The 22,276-nt window shown below is 37.2% G+C and overlaps 2 protein-coding genes across 14 annotated transcripts in view; one reads left to right on the top strand and one right to left on the bottom strand.

Moving 5' to 3' along the window:
- ARL6IP6 (ARF like GTPase 6 interacting protein 6) overlaps positions 1-7,378 on the bottom strand; it is a 40,876-nt gene extending 33,498 nt beyond the window's left edge. For 2 of the 3 annotated variants that reach the window (XM_086718625.1, XM_025935109.2), the window contains exons 1-2: positions 6,717-7,378; positions 5,084-5,134 (exon numbers count right to left, since the gene is read on the bottom strand). In XM_086718625.1, the coding sequence (XP_086574751.1) occupies positions 5,084-5,134; positions 6,717-7,116 (451 nt within the window). In that variant the 5' untranslated portion in view covers positions 7,117-7,378. The remainder of the gene's footprint in view (positions 1-5,083; positions 5,135-6,716) is intronic. The other variant, XM_086718626.1, reaches the window with a different exon arrangement.
- A 253-nt stretch (positions 7,379-7,631) lies between these two features.
- The window catches only part of PRPF40A (pre-mRNA processing factor 40A), a 53,494-nt gene continuing 38,849 nt past the window's right edge, over positions 7,632-22,276 (top strand). For 2 of the 11 annotated variants that reach the window (XM_025912611.2, XM_086718621.1), the window contains exons 1-3: positions 7,978-8,416; positions 9,712-9,843; positions 21,865-21,945. In XM_025912611.2, coding sequence (XP_025768396.2) covers positions 8,141-8,416; positions 9,712-9,843; positions 21,865-21,945 — 489 coding nt within the window. In that variant the 5' untranslated portion in view covers positions 7,978-8,140. Of the gene's footprint in view, positions 7,767-7,973; positions 8,543-9,710; positions 9,844-11,211; positions 11,292-21,864; positions 21,946-22,276 lie in introns of those variants that run through there. The other 9 variants (XM_086718622.1, XM_086718623.1, XM_086718618.1 and 6 more) reach the window with 9 other exon arrangements.

Below are 22,276 nucleotides of genomic sequence, written 5' to 3'. Positions count from 1 at the left end.
TAACTGGTAAGTACTATTAAGATTATTCCTAATATAATGAAAGAGCAAAATTGAGATATAGAAAAGATCACAAAAATTTCATAATGTACCTTAGATTAATAAGAGGATCCAAAAGACCAATATGGTAACTTCAAGGTTAAATAACCTTTATTCTATCAAAAAATTTAACTCAATTTTCCCTTTAGTTTCTGAAGATGCCCCAAGAAAGAATTAAAGTCACAAAATATCAATCTTTACAAATAGAACTGCTCATGAAACTGGAAAAATGGGGCCCTGATGTTATATTAAACATTAAAGTATGCAGCCAATTAAGTGACTTTAACTTTGAGTAGATAAGGATCTTGTAAATTTAAAAAATCTGCAGATTTTGAAATCTTTTAAGTTCAAAAAAAGAAAATCTGCAGGGTTTTGTTGTTAAGTCTGGTTTGGGAAACATTAAACCAGTGGCTCTCATGAACCAGCAGCATAAATATCACCTAGAAACTTATTAAAAATGCAACTTCGGGGTGCCTGGGTGGCTCAGTTAAGTGTCTGACTTTGGCTCAGAGCATGATCCCACAGTTTTTGAGTTCATGCCCCCACATCAAGCTCTGTGCTGGAGCCTGCTTGGGATTCTCTCTGTCTCTGTCCCTTCTCCATTCTCTCTTTCAAAATAAATAAAAATGAACTTAAAAAAAAATGCAAATTCGTGAGCTCCATTCCCACACCTACCAAATCAGAAACTCTAGAACAGGTAAAGCCCAATAAATGCGTTTTAACAAGTCTTTCAGCTGATTCTGATGCCAGCTAAAGTTTGACTTCATTAGCCTAAGAAACATCCCCCCAGATCAATTTCTTGAGATTTAGAAGTCCCAGTGTCTCCTTGTCATTACTGCTTCTAGGTATTAGGGAGACCTGTGAAGATTTTTATGACTAGTAAGTTAGCTGCACAATGATAATTCCCCCTAATAATTCATACTGTTCCTGCCTTGCTATTGTGCCTACACTATCTCATAACATAAAAATTCTAATATACACTGTCGTGAATTTTGGTTGAGAAGATATTTATATTGATGAATGCAGGACAGTCGGTAATACTAGGTGAAATAACACATCTAAAAAATTAAAGTTTTGGCATACTGTAAAAGTTCAATAGTATTTTTATTAATGCTCAATGTGTTATTTCCTAAACTTAAATTTGTGCTTTTCTTAAACACAGTTTTTCTTATTGAGAGTTACAGTCATTCATTACTGTATAGAGAAAGAAAGAAAGAAAGAAAGAAAGAAAGAAAGAAAGAAAGAAAGAAAGAAAGAAAGAAAGAAAGAAAGAAAAGTCATTTTGGGCTTTCATTTTTCTCTTTTGTTACCTTAGTGATCATTCTTTAATTAATATAAGTAAGCAACACACACAATTTTACAAAAACTGCCACAGAAGAGGATAACATTATTTGTGAATTTGCCCCACACAGTTGCAGATAGCAACATATCATATCCTTAATACACAGTGGCCTCAAATTACAAGGTTCATACATTCAGTAAAAAAAAGTTCAAGTTCACAGTTTCAATCATTTTTCACTGTAAGGAAGAAACTGAGTGAGTTGTTTTCAATTTGTGCCTTTCTAAGAGAATGGGTCACCCAACACACCATTTCCCTTAGAAATTGTTACCATTTTCTAATGTTCTGTATCATGAAATTATGATGGCAGAGTCTCACTTCATCACTCTGCAGAATGAATGATACTCTTCAAATGAATTGGCTTCATCCTTGATTGAATTTATTATGTCTGTCATCTCCGGAAATGTTCAGGAGCTAGAAACATCTCAATCATAAAACAGAACTAAATGAGCGGCTCAAAAACAAGAATAGCCCTTGATACTGCAATATGCTAGGAATTTGGTCTTAGCCACAAGAGGGACTTAATGTTAACTATTAAATAGATGTCAAAGAATGACAGGCACAAAAGATCAGAAGCTTTTCAAACTGAAGGAACTCCATGAAGTTGATTATAATTCCTGTACAGAACTACTTACAGCATGTATATTAAAAGTACTAGTCCTAAAAAAAAAAAAAGGTACTAGTCTGGGGCTTCCAGGTGGCTCAGTTAAGCATCCGAATCTTGATTTCAGCTCAGGTCATGATCTCACATTTTGTGAGTTCAAGCCCCATGCTGGGCTCCGCACTGCTTCTTCTCATCTCTCTCTCCCCCAAAATAAACAAATGTAAAAAAAAAAAAAAAAAAAAAAAAAGATTAAGCATTTTCTGGTAAAGGCAAATCCTTCTGTTTTACTTATGTACTTACTTCAGATTTGCCTCAAATAAAAGGTCCTTTTATAACACCCTACAGTAAGACTATGAAAAAAAATGCAAAAATTGGAAATAGAACTAAGTGTGTGAAGAGTGATAAAACTTGGAAAATGTGAGATACAAAAGCCAATGTACAAAAATGAAACAACTCATATGTTGTATATTAGTGCAATCAATTTGGCCTGAGAATAACCTTCAGGAGGAAGGACTAGAATGTGATTTAACTAAGTAAACTTAAGTTTTATTAATCTCCCTGAAAAACAGGCTTATAGTAGGAGATGGTGTAAAGGACAATTATACAAAAGGAAAGCCCTTCGAATGCCACCTAGGGAAGATCAGGGAGATGAGTTCTAAAACCAGGTGATATTGGCAATCATACCTCCCTGGCTGGAATACCTCACAAATAAAGACAAACAATGATACCCTCCCTAATCCTACTAGCTGTTAGGATAAATTAACCCCCCAAATGCCCAGACATCATGCTCATCATGAATCTTTTTATATTTAAATTATAAACAGGGTTTCCCATGAAGATTTCTTTCAGACAAAGATGGCAAGAGAATGGCAGTGTCTTAGATTCATTCAAAGTCAGGTTTCTTAAGAGGTGTGTGCGCATATGTATTATTTATTACTGTCACTAGACAACTTGCAAGGACTTTTAACCCTTTAACCGCTCTTAAGTACACTTTTAGAGGCACCTGGCTGGTTCAGCTGGTAAAGCATGCGACTCTTGATCTTGGGGTGGTAAGTCTGGGCCCATATTGAGTACAGAGATTACTTAAAAATACAATCTTTAAAAAAAAAACAAAAACAAAAAACCACAATTTAAAAAAGTGAGATTCTCGCCCTGCAAAAGTATTTCTCTAATGGTTGGTACAGCAAAATCACCTGTTAAAAACGAAGATTCTCAGCCTCCACCTGGAGGTGAAACAAAATCTAGAGGCACTTTTTAAAACAAAGTCTAGGTGATTATTACACATACTAACAGGAGAACTGCTGCTAAATCTGCTCTTAATGAGCAGATCTATGCCAATCTATGCCAATCTCAGACTAGGCCTAAATTGAAATAAAAAAAAATTTGCAGGAGCGCCTGGTGGCTCAGTGGGTTAAACGTCTGACTTCCACTCAGGTAATGATCTCACGTTTCCTGAGTTCAAGCCCCGCTTTAGGCTCTGTGCTGACACAGCCTGGAGCCTGCTTCGGATTCTGTGTCTCCTCTCTCTGCCCCTCCTCCACTCGTGCCGGTCTCTCTCTCGCTCGCTCTCTCTCTCTCAACAATAAACAAACATTAAAAAAAAGGAAAAAGATACAGCAGTTTCTCCCCTCATTCCTGAGATTGTTCCTGAATCTCCAAAGTGTATTCATGGCATTAGCAAAGACTTAATGATCCTCATATATGCTGTCACAATTATTATATATCTATCAAGCACATCTAAAAGCAATACCAGACTAACTGGAAGTGGAAAAGTAGGACAATGACAAAGCCCTATTATATCCTTTTGATACTGAACAAGCCGTTCCTTCAGATGACAAGTGCCACCTATGCTTTTTATAAATGTGAATGAAATCTTGTCAACTTAAAAATTTTTTTTCATTTATTTTGAGAGACGGAGCACAAGTGGGGGGAGGGGCAGGGAGAAAGACACAGAATCCGAAGCAGGCTCCAGGCTCTGAGCACTCAGCACAGTGCCCAAAGCGGGGCTCAAACTCATGAACTGTAAGATCATGCCCTGAACTGAAGTCGGACGCTTAACTGACTCAGTCACCCAGTTACCCCATGAAATCTTGTCAATTGTTAAACTGAGAATTTAAACAACTGAGATTCTATGTATTGAGTTGATAGATCAATAAATGCTACAAAAATCCTTATAATCTTGGCTGTTTTTAGACATGAAACAGTGTAACAACATACATTGATAAAGTGAATCATCAGAAAGTACATTTTCTCATGCAAGAAGTTGAAAAGACCATAGACAAGTTTTCATGGGACATCTAGCAACTAATTTGTTTCTATAATTTGAAGATAAAGGTTTCCCCTTCTGCAAAATCAGGCAGACTCTATTTTGTATCCTTGTGAGGGCATTAGTCTTGAAGACACATTAAATAGTTTAGCTAAAATTGGGAGGGAGGTAACATGCAGGATAGGATCTCAACCACTTTTTTGGTCCAATTCAGAGTGATCAAATAAATTACAGCAAACAGGAGAAAAATACACTAAAAAGTTAAAGTTCTGAACATTTCAAAATCGTTTTGGCATAAAGAAATAAATACAAGATAAATAACCCTCAAAATTTTCATTAGTAATCTGTATCCTATAGCATTCTACTGACATTACACAGAAACTCAAGTCTCTTCATCATCACTAACTTGTACACATATGCCCAATGCTTTCTACGTTTTTTTAAAAAACAAGTTGCTTATAATGGAGATTTGAATTTAACTTTCTCCTGAGGTCTGCTTACGGTGTCATTTTTGCTTAGTTTATAAGTTTGTTTTTAATTCCTGGGAAGAGGTATATAGGGAGACTCTTCCAGAAGGGAATTAGAAAATGTTAGTCTCTGGATCTTCATCACATAGTTATGTTCAAATTGTATTCCTAGTATGGGTAGTGTATACACACACCAAACATACATAAAAAGAAAATCTAACAAAATCTGCCACACACAGACGCAAATAAAAAATTAACACTGAACCACACAAGGGAATACATCAAGCATTTTATCTAAAATTTTGTATAAACACGATCTGAAAAAATAAAAATGAAGTCAAAAGCAAATTAAGTGACAGTTAAGTCTATACCTAGTAGCCCAGTGTCTACGTCTTCAGTCTTCAAATTTTCAGCATGTAACTCTGTAAAATACAAAAAAAGGGGCTTGCATAAAAAAGATGATTTTACAATTTGAACAATAGCTCAAAGGCTGGAAAGATATTGTGGAGTTGTGGCAAATGCTCTGGAGTCATAATCAACTGGGCCTAAGTTCTGATTTCATTTACTAGCTACTTTACCTTCAGTCAGCAAATAAGGTATTTGAGTCAACTTTAGTGTTACTGTGAAAATATATGTATTTTTTTAAAGTTTACATATTTAAGTAATCTCTACACCGAATGTGAGGCTTGAACTCACAACCTCGAGGTCATGCTCTTCCAAATGAGCCAGCCAGATGCCCCTGAAAATATTCTATGTAATACAAATTACATGCATGATCAGGTTCCTTTCTTCCAGTCTCAAAAATAAGCACAACTCAATGTCTTCCACAATGGATTCAACTTACCAAGTTTTGCGACTTTATAACATAAAGGGAAGCTCTCACAGCATAAGAGAAATAACGTACAGAACTCTGCGAGTTACAGTAAAAAAAAGAGAGGAGGAGTGAAAGAGGAATGAAACACTGGCAGCCACATATTTAATGTTGACAGTTTACACCCAATACCATTGTACAGAGGTTCGTGTTAACTTGCCCATCTGTCTTGGGTATGAAAATCAAGCATAAGTTGTTAGATGCCACCTGCAGCCCAATGAGGGCTTGGAAGCAATGACGAAAAATTACAACTGGAGTTAAGCTGATATAGTTCTGTTGAGTGAAGTAAAACTAATACTTGAGTGACACCGTGTTGGGTGCTTCTCGGAACTAAAGTTCTCAGAGAACTGAAGTGTTTTTGTTTTAACTAACTTTTCTGTGTCAATACCTTGGCCAAAGTCACACACAGTGAGAACTGAGATTTAAACTTTGGTCTGATTCTTTCCACTGTAATATAAAATATTCTAGCCATATAATACAACTGTATAAATTTTGAAAAATCTTTCATGGCACATCTTTCTATTACGATCAGCCCTGTATTTAAACTTCAAAGGAAAATAAAACTTAATAACCAGAAAAATAATAAATTATCTAGCTCCTATAAGAACTTTACACTCGATTGAAGACCTAACACAAAATCAAGAGAGCTAATTATCTACAAAGATAGAACGTTAGGCTGTGGGATGGAAATCCTGGTGTTTCAGGAATTCGGTGAGTGTACAAAAGAATCGGTGTTTAGCACACCTTGAACCATTTGTCGATTAAACCAAGTCTTTGAACATATTTAGCCTATTTTAGTCTCACACTTCTCACCGTCTTTTAAGGATTACCGTCCTACATACTGCTTAATTTTGCCAACATTTCACCCCAAGTGTTCACTGACTCCACTGTTTATTCCAGAGTACCCATTTAATCAAGGCCTCTCCTTATAACGGGTCTCCTAAGCTTGGACCAAGGCCCTCCACCCTTAAGAAAAAAACAGAGGAAGAGCAAAGAAAGGTGCCAATGAGGACTCTGGATGAAAGCCGGTACCCGACTGCTAGCCTCTGATGGGGAGGAGAGAGATGGAAGGCAAGAGCCACAGACAGGCTCAACTTCACTCTGGAGAGACTTTCAAGGCCGAGCTTCAGTACCTTTTACGATCAAGTAGGCGATGGCGAGGAGGAAGGCGAGGAGGATGGCGAACAGCAGCGAACAAAGAATTGAGAGGATCTGGACAGGCCACCGCCGGGCCTGGGCTCGTCCGCCCGCAACCGTTGAGAAAATGCCATTGCGCTTATCGGGCAGAACCGGCGACCCGTCCCTGTCCCGCTGGAGTAGCGAGCCCTTTCTAGGCTCCGACGACGCCCCGGCTGAAAACTCCGCCCGCAGGTCGCGGGCCACTTGGTCGCATCCGTCCTCCTCGTCCCCTTCACCTTCACCCCAACTGTCCCCCTGAGTGAAGGCGGTAAAAGCCGGCCGAGCAAACGGAACAGGGGTGCCGAGGCGTCGGCGCAGAAGAGCGGAGCGCCGCCCGCTCTCCACAAACGACATGGCGGGAAAGACGAGGGGACCAGCGGACGTCGAGAGACTACCACCCGCCCCGCCCCGCGCTCGCAGCAGCCAATTAGCGGCCAGGCCCCCCCACAGCCTCCACCACCTGGCACTGACGCGCAGGGGTGTCCGGGAGTGCGCAACGGGGCGGAGAAGGTGCTGTGGAGCCTAAGGAAAGGGTGGGTGCCCCGGGGCCACAGCACGATCCCCGGCTAGTAGGAAGGAAGGGAAGCGGGGAAGCGCACAGGGAGAGGCGACCCGAGGCTGAGGGTAGCCAAGTCTCCTCTCCCTGCAGTGCTTCGTCCCTGCCAGAGACCTCCGCCACCGTCGCGTCACCTCTAGGCAACCGCGCGCCCCGGCAGCCCCCAAAGCTGCATCTTCTCGACGCTCGGTCCTAGCGCCCTCCCATACCTTTCTGATTCACATTTCCGAACCGATTTGCTTTCTCCCTTCTTCCGCCGTCAGCACCTACTCTTCTCTGGCTTCCCTCTTTAACGGCAGCTCACCGCCCAAACGCTCTCCCCTCGTCCAAACTGCCCTTCCCTCTTTTTCTTTTGCATTGTTCTCCCCGCCCCTATCACAACTTCCCTCCACGCTGCTCGACACGCCTCCCTCCCGCCCCCTCCACCCCGGAGTGGGCTCAGCTGCTGGTGCGTACGGAGTTTTAACCCTCTTCTAAGGAGCCCCCCCTCCTCTCCTCTTCCCGCCCCCTCCCCTCCGCCTCGAGCACCGCGCGCGCCCCCGCGCGCGTCCGGCCCCGGCCACCGCTAACGCTAGAAGCTGCTTACCCCACCCCCACCCCACCCCACCCCACCCCACCGCGGGCAGCCTCAGGTTTGTGGGGCGTACGTAACTCGGGCGGAGTGGGTGAAGGTGGCAGGCCCCCACTGCCCCACCCCCTACGGGGTGAGGCGGTCTAAGCTCGGGAAGCCGGGACAAGGTTGTCTTCTCTTCCCCGGGGAAAGTTGGTGGAGTTTTCCCGGAGGAGGCGCAGAAACTTCCTCCGTCCCCCTCCCCCCCCTCCATGCAGGCGACGCCAAGTGAGGCTGAGGCTGGGGGCGAATCGCCGAAGAGCTGCGTGTCGACAGCGCACTCTGATTGGACAGCGGGGAAGCCTGTCAGCTTATTGGCCCCGCTGATCCCGCCCCGTAGCGCAGGGCAGCCTTTAACCTTTGGCCCCAGCGGGCGCCAGCCACTCAGATCGCTTCTTGTTGGTATGTGTAGCGGCAGTGGCCGCCGGCGGAGCAGTCTGAGCCCGACGATGAGGCCGGGGACGGGAGCTGAGCGTGGAGGCCTCATGGTGAGTGAAATGGAGAACCATCCTCCTTCGCGGGGTCCCGGGGACGGGGAGCGGAGATTGTCCGGCTCAAGCCTCTGCTCCAGCTCTTGGGTCTCTGCTGACGGCTTCCTGAGGAGACGGCCCTCGGTAAGGGATCGGTGGAGCAGGGGGAAAGCGGCACAATGAAAAACGGAGTCAGAGAGGCAGGAAGCTTTTTCCAGAAGGAGAAGAAGATAAGAGCGGACGGAGGAAGAGCTCGAGATGGTGGGATATGTAACGAGGAAGAGAATTGGAGAGCGGGGATGCACAAAGGGAAGGATGTGGGTCCCTGGAAGTTCCCATTGGGCTTGGCCTAGACAGATGCGCGGTGGAGGTGCTGGGCCTTGGGCGCGGTGAGCCTCTTGGAGAGGTAGGCCGGCTGTAGCAGGAAGGGGGAGGCGGAGACTTGATGTTGTAGATTTTAAAAGCGGCTGGTAAAATCTGCTTTCACCAATAGTAGTGGTGTCTGCAGGGGGTACAGCTGGGAAAATTGGCAGGGGATAACTACCTGTTTTTAAGACCCGGAACAATGGGCACACAGGTAAAGAAATAGTTGTCTTTTAAAAGCGAATTAAAATGGATGTATTGGTTGGTTGTCTTTAGGGTCTGTGAATGACTGACCTTAGTCTTTGGAAAAAAAATTTTTTTTGGCAGAAGTAATTCTACTTGTGTTAAAGATTCTGTTAGGAAATAATATGTTTATATGTTAGGAGTTAAGTGCCCATGGGTACACGTAATGTGTTCTTTTTTGGTAAGACCAGCTCTTACCTTAGTTACTTTGGTAGATTCTCATTTCAGAATTTAAGATCAACTTAAAAATAAATTTAAGGATAATTAGTGTTCTGACATAAGTTAGCTATCTTCTGTCTGTGTGAACTAGAACAAAGTTGTGGTTTTTCACCCGTAACAGTTTTTAAATTGGCTTTCACATGCGTGTTCCCTGAGTTTAGCAAGCCAGCTAGTAAGCAGTGTGCTTTAAAAAAAAAAAAAAAAAAAAAAAAAGGAAAGAAAGAAAGAAAAGAGAAAACCTATGCTTTAGCTGTCCGGTATTTATTTTAATTCTTTCCATTTTGTTCTGTAATTTGTTTAGTTTCAAGTTCTTTATAAGTACTGGTATGTATAGTGCATTTTGTTTGTTTAAGAAAGTGTAAGTTAACCCAGTAATTGAATTATACATTGGCCTAATATGCCGCTGCACATAACCAATTTGTTGAAATCAGATTTTTGAGAAGCATTTATTGTTACTTGCTAATTTTTAAATTGTCCCTATTTTTCAGATGGGGCACCCTGGCATGCATTATGCCCCAATGGGAATGCACCCTATGGGTCAGAGAGCCAATATGCCTCCTGTACCTCATGGAATGATGCCGCAAATGATGCCCCCTATGGGAGGGCCGCCAATGGGACAAGTAAGAATGTTTTTGTTTTATTTTGTATTTATTTGTTTATTTTTGCCTGTGGTATCATTGTGTCAAGATTTCAAAATCCGGGTGAATACTTGCAGCTGTTTAAGGATTAGCTTATGCCAAAATAATGTCAAATAAGTCAAATGTTGAGTGGTGACACTAATCAAATTTTGAACGTAAGGAGAAGCCTTCTGTATAAAAGATTTATTTTCTACCAACAACAGAATTCAGTTCTTTTATTAAGTAGCTGTATATGTAGTCTTATTAATTTAATAACTTTCTTTTTCCTATTATGTCAATTGAAGTTAATGCTTGAGTAGTGAATATTATAGGTCAACATAATTTATGTCCGTGGACCATGTAAATGCATAGAGTCTAAAAAAACAGAATTGTTTAGGTCTTGGCTTAGAATAAAGTTGATTCCTGAAATAGCATTCTCTTCTGTGTGTGTGTGTGCGTGCGCGCGCCCGTGTTGGGAATAGAATAGGAATGTTCTACTCTAATTTAATTCTTCATTAGGACAGTGCCAAATAGGTGGTTCATTTTCCACTTACACTGTTTTGTTTTGTTTTGAATGCTTATTGCTTCTGCACTCCTGCTTTTGAGCTGTCCCTTTCATTTCCAGTATAAATTGTAAATGGCTATTTTGTGGGAATGATTTGGATCAAAAGGTTTTAATGCTGACTCAGTGAATTCAGTAGAACTGAGTTCCTAGAGAAGCATCCAAGAAAGGTAACAGGTTCAGTTACCATGAATAATTTTATGCCCCCTGTCAGGTTCTGTGATACATATATTCTTTGTTGGTTGAGTTCTTTCCATTTTAGTATCTATAAATCATCAAAAATTTAGGTTGATAAAATATTTTGGAAAGCCAATTAGGTATGGTCTTTCTGCTAATTAATACTGTTTATGCTGATAATCACTTGAGCCTTGATATTTTAATTTATTGGTGAAATTATAGTGGAGAAAGGAGTTTGCTCTGTGTCTTTCTCTTTTTAACTTAACCTTAGGAGTAGAAGGGCTTAATGTCAAGTGGCTTTCTTCTTTATTTGGAATATAGCCCTTAAGTTTGTATAAAAATTTTTACTCAAAGACACCAGGCCCCCAAAATTCTGCTGGGAGGATTTTTGTTTGTTTGTTTTTTTAATAAAAGAACCATTTATTCTGTGATTCTAGAATAACACAAGATTTAAAACTCCCTTAGGTGATGGAGAAACAATTCTGATTCCTCTTCTGTTTCTCTCCATCTGTAAGCAGCAAGGAGCTCTTCTGGTTTTCTTAGTAGAGCTGCTCTAACTAGATAATGAGCTTTAAAAAATATTTATTCTTTAAATGCTCTGGTTCTTATTTAAAATTAGTTTCTTTCCACAGAAAGATAAAATAAAACAATTTGCTACTGCCAGATGCTTCTCTCTTTTCTGGGGCCTTCTGTTTCCATTGGGCCAATCAAGGTAAGTTTTGCAAGGGATTGACCTGCTTACCCTTGCTGTAATGGTGCTATTGCACTACCAGACCAAGACACCAGCTAGTCATTTCTAGTAAAATGCAGATTTTATTTATTTTTTTAAGTACTTTTGTGTATCTCATTGACATAAGCTGGTCACAGTTTGCTTTATGGCCCTTTCTCTTTAGCTGTATCAGTGACCATCTTCCTAGTAAGGTTACTTGCTATCTGGTACACGTCTGTTCAAATCCTTTGAATTTTACCTTGTGGTTTTCTTTTTCCCTAGACCAGTGTATGCTATGTATCTGTAAGTGTACCTGACTATTTAGAAGTTTAAAAGTCTGTCTCCCTCTTGGCTCTTGTTAGGATCATGAATGAATGGATGACTTAAGAGTCCAGCTCTGTGGGTCCCAAAAGAAACTCCATTGTTTTTCCTTAAAATTAGATTGTTTCTTTTTTTCTTCTTAATATCTAACTTATATGGGACCCAAATTAGTAAAACCAATTCTTATTTGAGCTTTGGTAACAGACTAGGAGGGCATGGATAATTTAAATTCTCAAGTAATCTAGAAATCTAATTTAAAGCCCTGTAAGCAACTACCTTAAAGATAAAAGTTGCTAATTAGCAAAATTGATCTTTTTTCTGCATATCATCTCTTCTGTCTTCCCACTTAGAGATATTAATGGTCAGAAGATAATGAGAAACAGTAGGGTGCCTATGTAGTTCAGTGTGGTGACACAAAGTTGGTAGGGTTCTGCCATTCAATTTTAAAAAGTCAATTTACAGATTTAGACTTTGGGACTGAAGGTTATGGAACCTTCATGTATATTGCCTAGTTCACATTAAGTCCTCATTCTGGGACCAGCTGAAGATGAAAATTGGTGCCAGTCTTACTTGCTAAATGATTCTGGTCTTTGGAATGTTAGTGAACATGACGTGAAATTTTAAAACTTGTTTGTAAAATAGTATGCTGACTGGACAGAATACCCACGTATGGAGCCAGAAGTTGTAATTTTTTTGATGCATCAAGTTACAGGTTAAAGGAGTATTATGGTTTTCTTAAAGAGTTTTTTTATTTGTTTTTATTCAGGAGATAACCTACAGTGCCCCTTTTAGAATTCAGGCTGAATCTATTAGTACTAAAAAGTGCATTTCTTTCAAGTTTATATCAGTTATCTGTTGTATAGGTTAAATTTGCCTCTTACTGTATGTTAACTTCATGTGGGAAAGTTGTTCTTCTGCTTTTACAGGATCATAGAATCTTAACAGCTGGAAGGGACCTTGAAAGTTGTGTAACCTTTAAATAATATGGAAATTAAATAATGGTTTATCACTGGTTAAAAAAACCATTATAAATAATTTCCCTGCTTGCTGGCAGTACTCAAAAATTTGCAGTAGAGATTTGCCTTAAGATGTGATTATATGTGAGGCCATCTTCTACTTATATAGTAAGTAATGTTTTGCTTTTAAAATGTTTTCACATCTAATTTTTGTTGTTCTTTGTACACAAAGGACATGCAAGTCCTTCCTTTATCACAGGTGATTTTGCCTTCACTGAAAGTCCTTCTAGCTGGCTCTTTTTTTCTTTTTTAAATTTTTTATCTTTCTTTTAATGAGAAAAGTAGAGTAAAAGACTAAACTTTTTCAGCTCTAACAACCTATGGTTCAATTCAGATCATTTGATAAGAAGAGTAGGTGATATGTATGAGATATTATGGGTTGATGTGGAAGTAACAATACTTTTATTAGTGCCTCCCTAATTCTAATTATTCATTACTTTTTGGGCTCTATTCAATAAATTGATAAATGAATCATTGCTTTTTACAAATGAGTTTGATTTTCTTGTCCTTAAATTGAGTAAGACAAGCTTTAACAGATCTTGAGTCTATTCCTGCTGCCATCTGGACCCAAGCAGTTACACTCTCATGCCCAAGATGCTTTTGACTTTTAGGGTTTTTTTGTTTTTGTTGTTGCTTTTTTGTTTTGTTTTCTGTTTGTTTTTGCTTTAAGCTGCCCCCTCAAATTCTTTTACATTTCAGCATGTTGTCTCCTTGCCCAAGAACCTCCAGTGTTTTTCTGTACCTGTATAATGTCTAAATTTCACAATTTAACTTCCAAGACTCTCCCATAGTACAGTTCAGTGCATGATTCTGAGCTGCATGTCTTCACACTCCCTAATTTGAAACCAGGCTGGTCTTTTTATATCTTGGGTGATTGAATCAGTTCATGACTGAGCTCATGGTGTTCATGCCCTCCTGCCCACAGCTCAGTACCACCATGAACTTTTCTTACCTAAGTTCTACCATTTCAAGTTCTGCTTTCTCTCAAAGATCCTCAACAATAACTTTGTCCAGCATACACCTCCCCTTCAAACTATTAAAATAAAATCCTATGAAATCTGCCCACAACTCTTACTATTTTGGTTATTTGGGGATTTAGTTTTGATTTGTTTTGTTTAATGGTTTAATTGCTCTGTCTTTCCAGCAAGTAATAGACTGTAAGCTCTTAGAGGGCAGGACCTGTGTTTTCTACTTTTTAAGAAGTCCACAGGTGCTGAGCACAGTTCTTGGCACAGCATGGGTGCTCAGTAAAATACTTGTTGAATGAATGAAACAAAAACATACTCTTTCCTACATTATAGGCCTTGAAGATAGTAGTTGTTACATGTGACTATTTTCATTGGTTACTTGTGACTTTACATTGTTACCACTTCTTAGTGTATGCCTCTCTACAGTTGCTTTTTCATTTGATAAAAATGGAAGATAAAATGAAGTAAATTTTTGTTTGGTGAATAAAGCAAAAATATTTATTTCCTTTTATTTTAAATTATAAGCAAATATATTTCTATCAGTATGATTTATTGATCGTTTTTTTAAGACGTTAATTTTTCCATACCCTAAGGGAAAATGATTTGGAATATAGGCCTTCCAGAGAAATCCAAAGTGTTGGGTGTCTTAGGTTTTTCTGGCTGATTTGACCAATTGATTTGTTCCTATTGGTTTTGAATTACCTTTACTTTTGGGTAGAGAATCCATGCCATTGAATTGAATGTTAGTAAGTGACCTTTTTTTTTTTTTTTAAGTTATTTGCTCATGATTGTTGAATCTCAGTAACTTTCTATATGCATTTACGTTATCCAGGCGAGTAATTTTTTTAAAAAATAGATTGAGCTAGAACTAATGTGTTTGTATAACTTCTCGGCTGTGTGTATGTGGTTAGATTTTGATGAATTTACTAACGATACTATTTTCTTTAGGTAGTATTTCAGTTAAATATGAACTTACCTATTCAAAACCCTTAGCTAGAGTAGTGTTTGTAAGTATGGAGAATATTTGGAGAGCTCTAAGAAGACTATAAGTGTGGAAGAATGAACTGTACCCCTCTTCTGCCTTTGACATTCAAGGGCAGAGTATTCTAAAGATGTTGAGAAGTCTTGCAGAAGCCTTCTGAAACCATTTTTCTCAGTGTTTCTTGGTTTTATTTTACCAACTTCTGCTCCCCCACCTCCCCAGCCTTCTTTACCTCCCTGTTATGTGTTTATTTTGCTTTGTCTAGCACATTGCATGGAATTAATGTTGCATGGAATTAGCATTTTGTGAGAAATGCTATTATTGGGGCTGTTTATTCATTTAGTCTGGTCTTTAGGAGGAAAAGGCAACATCCAAATTAGTATTAACAGACATGAATGAAGCATTGTAGAGTGCAACGAATGTATTCATTGAGTAACAGGATAAAAAAGGAAAGAGAACAAATCTCAACAGGTTAACAGGTTGACTTTTAATTGGGTTTGTTAGAAAGGTCTGTGACATGACTTAGAATCATGAAATTGTATATCAATAGCTAGGTAAAGATTTGGTAGCTGTGTGTATATGTCCTATAACTCTGTACTAGGATGTTTGGTTTTTATGTAGAGAAATAATAGAGCTAAGTTGAAGGTTTATGAAAGTAAGAATGAGTAGATGACTGTCTTATATGGAAGTTGTTAGTCTTTCATTCTTTCTTTCTTTTACCATACTTTCATATTACTTTTAGTCAATAAGCATTTAAGTCTTCTGGCTGTGATGTTAAAATGAATCTATATATCCTGTACTGAATACTTACAGGCATTCCTCACATGCTTGATTTTCTCATCTTCTAACTGATGGCTGTCGTGTTACTCCAGACATTTGGAAGTTTTGTGGAGATGAATCTTTTATATTTGTTTTCTTTCTCTGGTCAAATAATCATACATTTCTTTTGCTTATTAAAGAAAAATAAATTGTGGTTAGTGGTTACTAAAGATAATGATGTTTTGCATGATGGGTTTGAAAGAAAACCTGTTTCTAATTGCTTCTTTTTTACTTGGTGTACAGTACACCGAAAGTGGAAACCTGAATCTTCTCCAAATCTGGGTGATGCTGCTATGTCTGTTAAAAGAGTAAACCTGCCAGCAAGTGAGGACTGTTTTGAGTTGACAGATAGTTTGCTTTATCTTCAGCTTTGATCCCCCCCCACCCCCCCGCTTAAAACTCATTTATCTTAGACTTAAAAAAAATGTTCTCATTACAATACAAACATAATTTTTTACTTGTTAGGTCCTCATCTTCTGTTGAGGTTAAGATTTTTTTAAATTATCTTTTGATTCATGAATGAATATTAAGTTTCTGTTCAGAAACATAGACTTGGTATAGTTTCTTTGGCCATGTGATACAAGAAAATAGTTAATTCTCTGAAAGGTGATTTTTTTTTTTCCAGTAATTTTGTGGTCATTATGTATTTGTTAGCATATATTTGTTAAATACAATGGAAAATTTCTCTCTCCTATACAGAAATAAGAATTGGTCATAAAGTTGACTAATACAGGTTGAGTTTCTGCTGTGTCTGTGTACCTGTCCTCTGCACCAATAATATGTACACAAATGAGATGTGCTCTGTGTTGTAAAGATGCCCACAATTGAGAGAAAACTAAAAAATAAAGTTTCATATAAACAATCTGTAATAATTTAACTAGTTACAAAACTGAATCTAGTTTAAAGGACTCTAGGTTAAATCTACTTTAAAGGACTAATTTAACTAGTTACAAAACTGAATCTAGTTTAAAGGGGTAGGAGATAGTAACAGTTGTATGTCCCTCTATACTTGAATACCAGATAGTTTATGTTTGAAAGAAGGCTTGGGTGACTTTTTAAAGGAAGTTTTAAAATATAATTCTGTATGATTTGAGACATCACAGTTTGTTTGTATCCCTAGTCTGTGTTTAGAGCTTTTTAAAAATTAAAATTAGTTTATTTTCATTCAACTCTGTTTTTAAGTTTTTGTGTCATATATCCATACCCAGTAGTTTTCTTTATATTTTCTTTGCCCTCATTTAAGTGTGGAGTTTAGTAAGAGATAGTGGGCTAAGTATCAGTTAACAATGTAAACTATTTACTTGCCCTTTTGCACATAATTTTCTTTTAAGGTTTTAGGAAATAGGGTGGTGATGCCTAATCTGTATTAGGATTGTAATTCTAGCACCATCTTTGTATATAACTTTGAGAGATTTGATCCTTTTGACTCTGAAAAGTGAGTTGGCTACAGGATGAATGTCTGATTTATAGATGGCAGTAGTAAGGCTCCGTGAATGAAGTGATTTGTCCAGTGACATTGCAGAGCCAGCACTAAATTTGATGCTCAAAATGGATTGCCTTATTACACATGTTGATTCCTAGCAAAGATGATGATTTTACATTATTTACTAGGTATCTTTAAAGAACCGAGGTGCCGATCTAATAGTTAGGGAATAGATGAGAGACTGGGCAATATAAGAGAAACTTTGATGATCTTACTTGAAGGAGAGCAGTTGTAATAAAACAGCTGTATTTATAGAGCACTGTTCTGTGCACCTTCCATGCATTGTTCCATTTGATCCCTATAGCAGTCTTAATAGATGAGTGCTATTTTCCCCCAGGTTATAAGGAGAAAATTGAGGCCCAGATAGGTTATGTAAATTAGCCCAAGATCACACAGCTGGTAAATGGCCATGCTGGTATAGGAATTCTGGTAGTCTCACTCTAGACTATACTTCATAGCTATACTAGACTGCTTCCTTGTATAGCAGTAGGAGATTATGTCATTAAGCTAACCTCCTTAGATTCTGAAGGAATAGTGTATACTTCAGCAATTCTAAACTATCCAGGTTGAGAGAATTTAGCAACCTAAATCCTGGCAATTAAATTATTAGACTTTTAATGGTTTCATACTGATGGTGCTGCCAAGTGACTGGCCTAAGTTGACACAAATCATCTCAAAAAAATTCAGATGGGTTGAAACATACATATCTGTATTATGTGTATCCTAAAATTAATGAAACGTCATGAATGGTAAGGTTCTATTCCAGTTTGTGCAAATGTAGTCTATTTTTTGTTTATCTAAATGTAATCTCAGAAAATGACAAATGTCTTGAATTTATATATAATTGTAGATGAAGAGGACTTAAATAATTTCCCAAAATGCAGCTACTTATTATTTTGGGTTGTTAAGGGTATACTTTTTAAACAGAAGTATTTCTATTTATTTCTAATCAAATGAATATCTGCTTACATTCAGAGATGTAGTTTTTACAGTTTTTCACTGATTAATTTTTTGCATTCATTCATAAGGTAAGTTAGTGGTATAAAGGATCATGGTTTTTAAGTATAAGACTTAATACCCTCTGTGTACTTATTTGTGGAATTTGACTTTAACACCACATTTAAGAGGAACCAAATAAAAAGGCAATCTAATTTTTTATGGGGTGCTTGAGTGGCTCAGTCGGTTAGACGCCCGACTTCAGCTCAGGTCATGATCTCACAGCTTGTGAGTTTGAGATCCGCGTCGAGCTCTGTGCTGACAGCTCAGAGCCGGGAGCCTGCTTCGGATTCTGTGTCTCCCTCTCTCTCTGCTCCTGCCTGGGAGCCTGCTTCGGATTCTATGTCTCCCTCTCTCTCTGCTCCTGCCCCACTTGCACTCTGTCTCTCTCTCTCTCAAAAATGAATAAACATTAAAGTATACTTTTTAAAAAGAGCAATCTAACTTTTTAGATAATCAATTTACAACTTCAGGTTTGCAGAAAGAATGGTTTTGAATAATCAACAAGATTTAAAAAGTTAATTTTTAGACAAAAATAGCTTAGGTTGTGTGATTTCTTTCCAGCAGGAAAAACTTCAGGAAATAATAATGAAGAAAAGAACTTTTGAAGTGCCCACGTGAAGATCTTCACTTTGTTTTGATATCATAAAACAACTGGGCTAATTTAGTTTACATTTTGAGCAACTAATGTGTTGTAGCGTCGATGGAATTGCTTTTATTACTTTACCTTTAATTTTAAAAATATCTGGTAAAGAATGAAACAGGCTTGATTTTATCTAACATTAGGAACTTCCCAAATTGGGATGCTAAGAATGAGCAGATTGTGCAGTGCTCCCCAGTTTCTACTAGGTTTTTTTTTTTTCACACTGGTATTTCTTCTGAGGACATTGTGATAAATGATTAAACTTGTTATTAAAAGAATAGAAATACGCATAGAAAAATTTTTATATAGTATATATACACAAATGGTTGGCCGTTTATGAATAAAGTATGCCAAGTAGAATATCTGAATTAATTATGGTTTTAAGAAGTGTCAAAGTGTCCATAAAATTCAGATATTTAATATTTTAGACAATTTAACTTATGGCTCACATGTATGTGTTCTACCATTCCATTTTCTTCTGTTTCCTAATAACTAAAATTTTGTAATTATAATAATATATTCTCAAAAGTAGCTTAAATTGAAATTTGTGAAGCTCTACATGACTGTGATTTTCTAGTGTACTTTTCATTAAGCTTATATGAACTACTGCTTTGTAGCTTCAAGAGTGATCTGGCTGATGGAATTCATAGTGGCATCATTGTAGCAACTGTGTTAAGAATTTTTCCTTCAACTATTTTGAGTCAACATCCTATTTTCATTGAACTTAAGATGCTATTAGTGGTAAGATACTCCATTATATGATGTGCCCTTAGAAAAAAAACCTAATGAGAAGTCTAAAATACTCTTCAGATAAAGCTGGGAGACCAAGGGGCTGTTTAGTCCCTTCATGTGAAGCAAGAAGTAAACCTGCAGAGGGACAACAAAGTAACTTCTGAATGCCTCAACTTTGGTTATTGGGCTGAGGGAGGGAAAAGTCACTTCTGAGGGTTTGAACCAGAAGTCTCATAAGCTTGCAACCTGGATCAGTTTGTATAAAACAAAATATTGATAACTTAGAAATTTTAAATGGTATCATGTTGATGGTGCTGCCAATGACTGGCCTAAGTTAACACAAATCCTCTAGAAGAATCCAGATGAGTTGAAACATATATCCCCATATTATGTGTATCCTAAAATTAATGTTTAAAAAAGGAAATCGTAACATTTCCACAAAGTAGATTCTTTAGGCTTCGGGGAACAGGCTTTTTGTGATGCTCAGGTGTCTGGAAGAGTTTTTATTTTGTCTAATACTTAAAATAGCTTTTCATAAGAATGTAGTATATTTCGTATTTATGTTTTTGTTCTTTAGCTTCATATTTAAAATATCACAGTTTTTGTCTAAAATTACATTAATAATCTATTTACTTTCAGATGCTCAGTTGTACGTAATTTAAGAATCTTTCCAGTGTTTGTCCAGTTGAACAAGCCTAACTAGTTGCTGCCCCTCAGAATTCACAGAGATGTTGAGGGAGAATTTAGCTTTTTATTTAACACTAAATCTCTATAATCCAATTCCATGAGTTTTAGTCTAAACGCAAATTTTCTAGCTGTTTTAAGATTTGAAGTGTGGGAAGAAAAACAATTGAGAACTCTGTCGGACTGTTTAATGGTTTTCAAATATTGTTTGCTTTAAGTGTCACTGGCCTGTTCTAGTCAACTTTTGTTATATGTAAGGATTTTTGTCCCTTGGTTTTTAAATGGGATTTGATACTGTCTTCTGAAGTCAAGAGTATTTCAAATTGAAATTAGATTCATTTGTACTGCTACCATGTGGAAGTGTTCTGTTACATGATGGAGATTTTACCCCACTTAATTGTCTTTAGTTGTTATGAGAAAATACTTCTTTCCCAAGTTTTCAAAGTTCAGCTTTTCAATTTAGCTTAGAATTCTAATTTTTCGATATGTTGACAGCTTTGGATTTTATATATAGACCATTTTAAGTACCAGATTGTTTCTCTCTGTTGCTCAGTATGCTTCCTCTCATAATCAGTTATTTAGTACTTTAAGAATGCAAAACTACATTGCTATTAGCCTAAAGTAAAACTAGGTGTGAGTATATATTGTTGAGAATAGGGCAAGGAGGGAACAAGCCTAGTTCTCATTTGATTGCTCTGTTTTTTTCTCTTAATGTATAATTATTTCTCTAATTCTTTTAGCCTGGGTAGTGAAAGCTTGTACTTTTGTTTTCAAATTCTGAACCTTTTTTTTTTTTTTTTCCAACTATTAATTTCACCATATATTCCAAGTACTGGTCACATGTTTTCTGTCAGGTTCTTGTTTCATGATGTTTAAGCAATTTATCGGGTATTTTAAGGAACAGAAAACCTTTTTGTTTGTTTTTTAATCCATTAATACAATGATACTTCATTTTAATGGTACTTTAGCCTCGTTTTGCTCTGAGTTGATTTTCTCAAATAATAAAATTCAGTATACAAGTGTTCTTATTACCTTTAGTAGACTTTATATGTTCCTGTTGACCAATATACTTGTTTGTATTTCCTATTTCTCCCAATTTTCATTTAATTTGAAACTAAATACCTACTTACTGTGTTCCAGTACCTATGATTATTATATACGATTTTTATCCCCCTCCATGTTTTTCTTAGATTTTTTCCTATTACAATCAAAGTTATAATGTGGGATTATACTAATATGGATGACTGTTGGGTCAAAATCCCTTGGAAATTTATGTTAATCTACATGTTTTTCTAATTCATTTTTGGTAGTAAAGATTCATTCATAGTTTTGGATGGCAGACATTGGTAGGCTAGATTAACCTCCAAAACTAGTATTTTCTTTCTTCAGATATTCGTTTATGTGCTTTATTAAGTTTTTCTTTTCAAGAGAAGGCATAGGTGATTTATGTCTGAAGTTAGGGGTTTTTTACATATTTTTTAGTCATTGAATTTTAAGTACCTTTGATCTAGAATTTTTTAAAGAGCCAGATTACTGTAAAATTTATTTACTACAGATATTAAAAGTCAAAGGTGAGAAATAGAAAAAATTATTGTCTCCAAACAAGGGAGAAAAACATGAGTGAGGAGTTAAAATTAAAAGGACGTTAATATTCTCAAATTTACATTGGAAATAAAAGTGCAAACTTTTAAGTTTATTTGTTAAAATAATTTTAACTATACATATAAATTATGGCAAATATTAAAATAGCTCATTGATAAAATACTTCATTCATTCAACAAGCACTTACTAAGCATACTATTCATGTAATAATAGTGTTAATTGGGTTTAAATCTTGAGGTGTACATATTAACTTTGATAACCAGATAGATTCTTAAAGTCCTGTTAAATGCTTTGGTTTTATATAGTAACCTTTTTTTACTTTTATTCTAGATGCCTGGAATGATGTCTTCAGTAATGCCTGGAATGATGATGTCTCATATGTCTCAAGCTTCCATGCAGCCTGCCTTACCGGTAATCCAGTAAAAGTGATTTTCTGTGATGTTTTGACTGCTTTACCACTTTTATATATGATGTAACATGCTATATATAATTTTTTATAGGCTGTCATGTTAGCTTTTTAAGTATGTCTTGAGTACTGTAACACAAAATGGGAATTACAGTGGGCTTTTATCTTTTTAGGTTCTTCAGTGATAGACATTCACATTTTTTCCTGTACTTATGTGTAATCTTTAGTTTTTAATCTATGTTAAACAAGAGTAGAATAACTAAGAAGTATAACCTATCCAGTAGAAGCATTTTATTGGTTTGGTTGCATTTTGGGGGGCCGAGGGGGGGACAGGAG

Source organism: Puma concolor, chromosome C1 (genome assembly GCF_028749965.1).
Source record: "Puma concolor isolate L17-30 chromosome C1, mPumCon1.1.hap2, whole genome shotgun sequence".
Taxonomy (NCBI): domain Eukaryota; kingdom Metazoa; phylum Chordata; class Mammalia; order Carnivora; family Felidae; genus Puma; species Puma concolor.
This window is presented reverse-complemented; position numbering and strand designations above follow the sequence as displayed.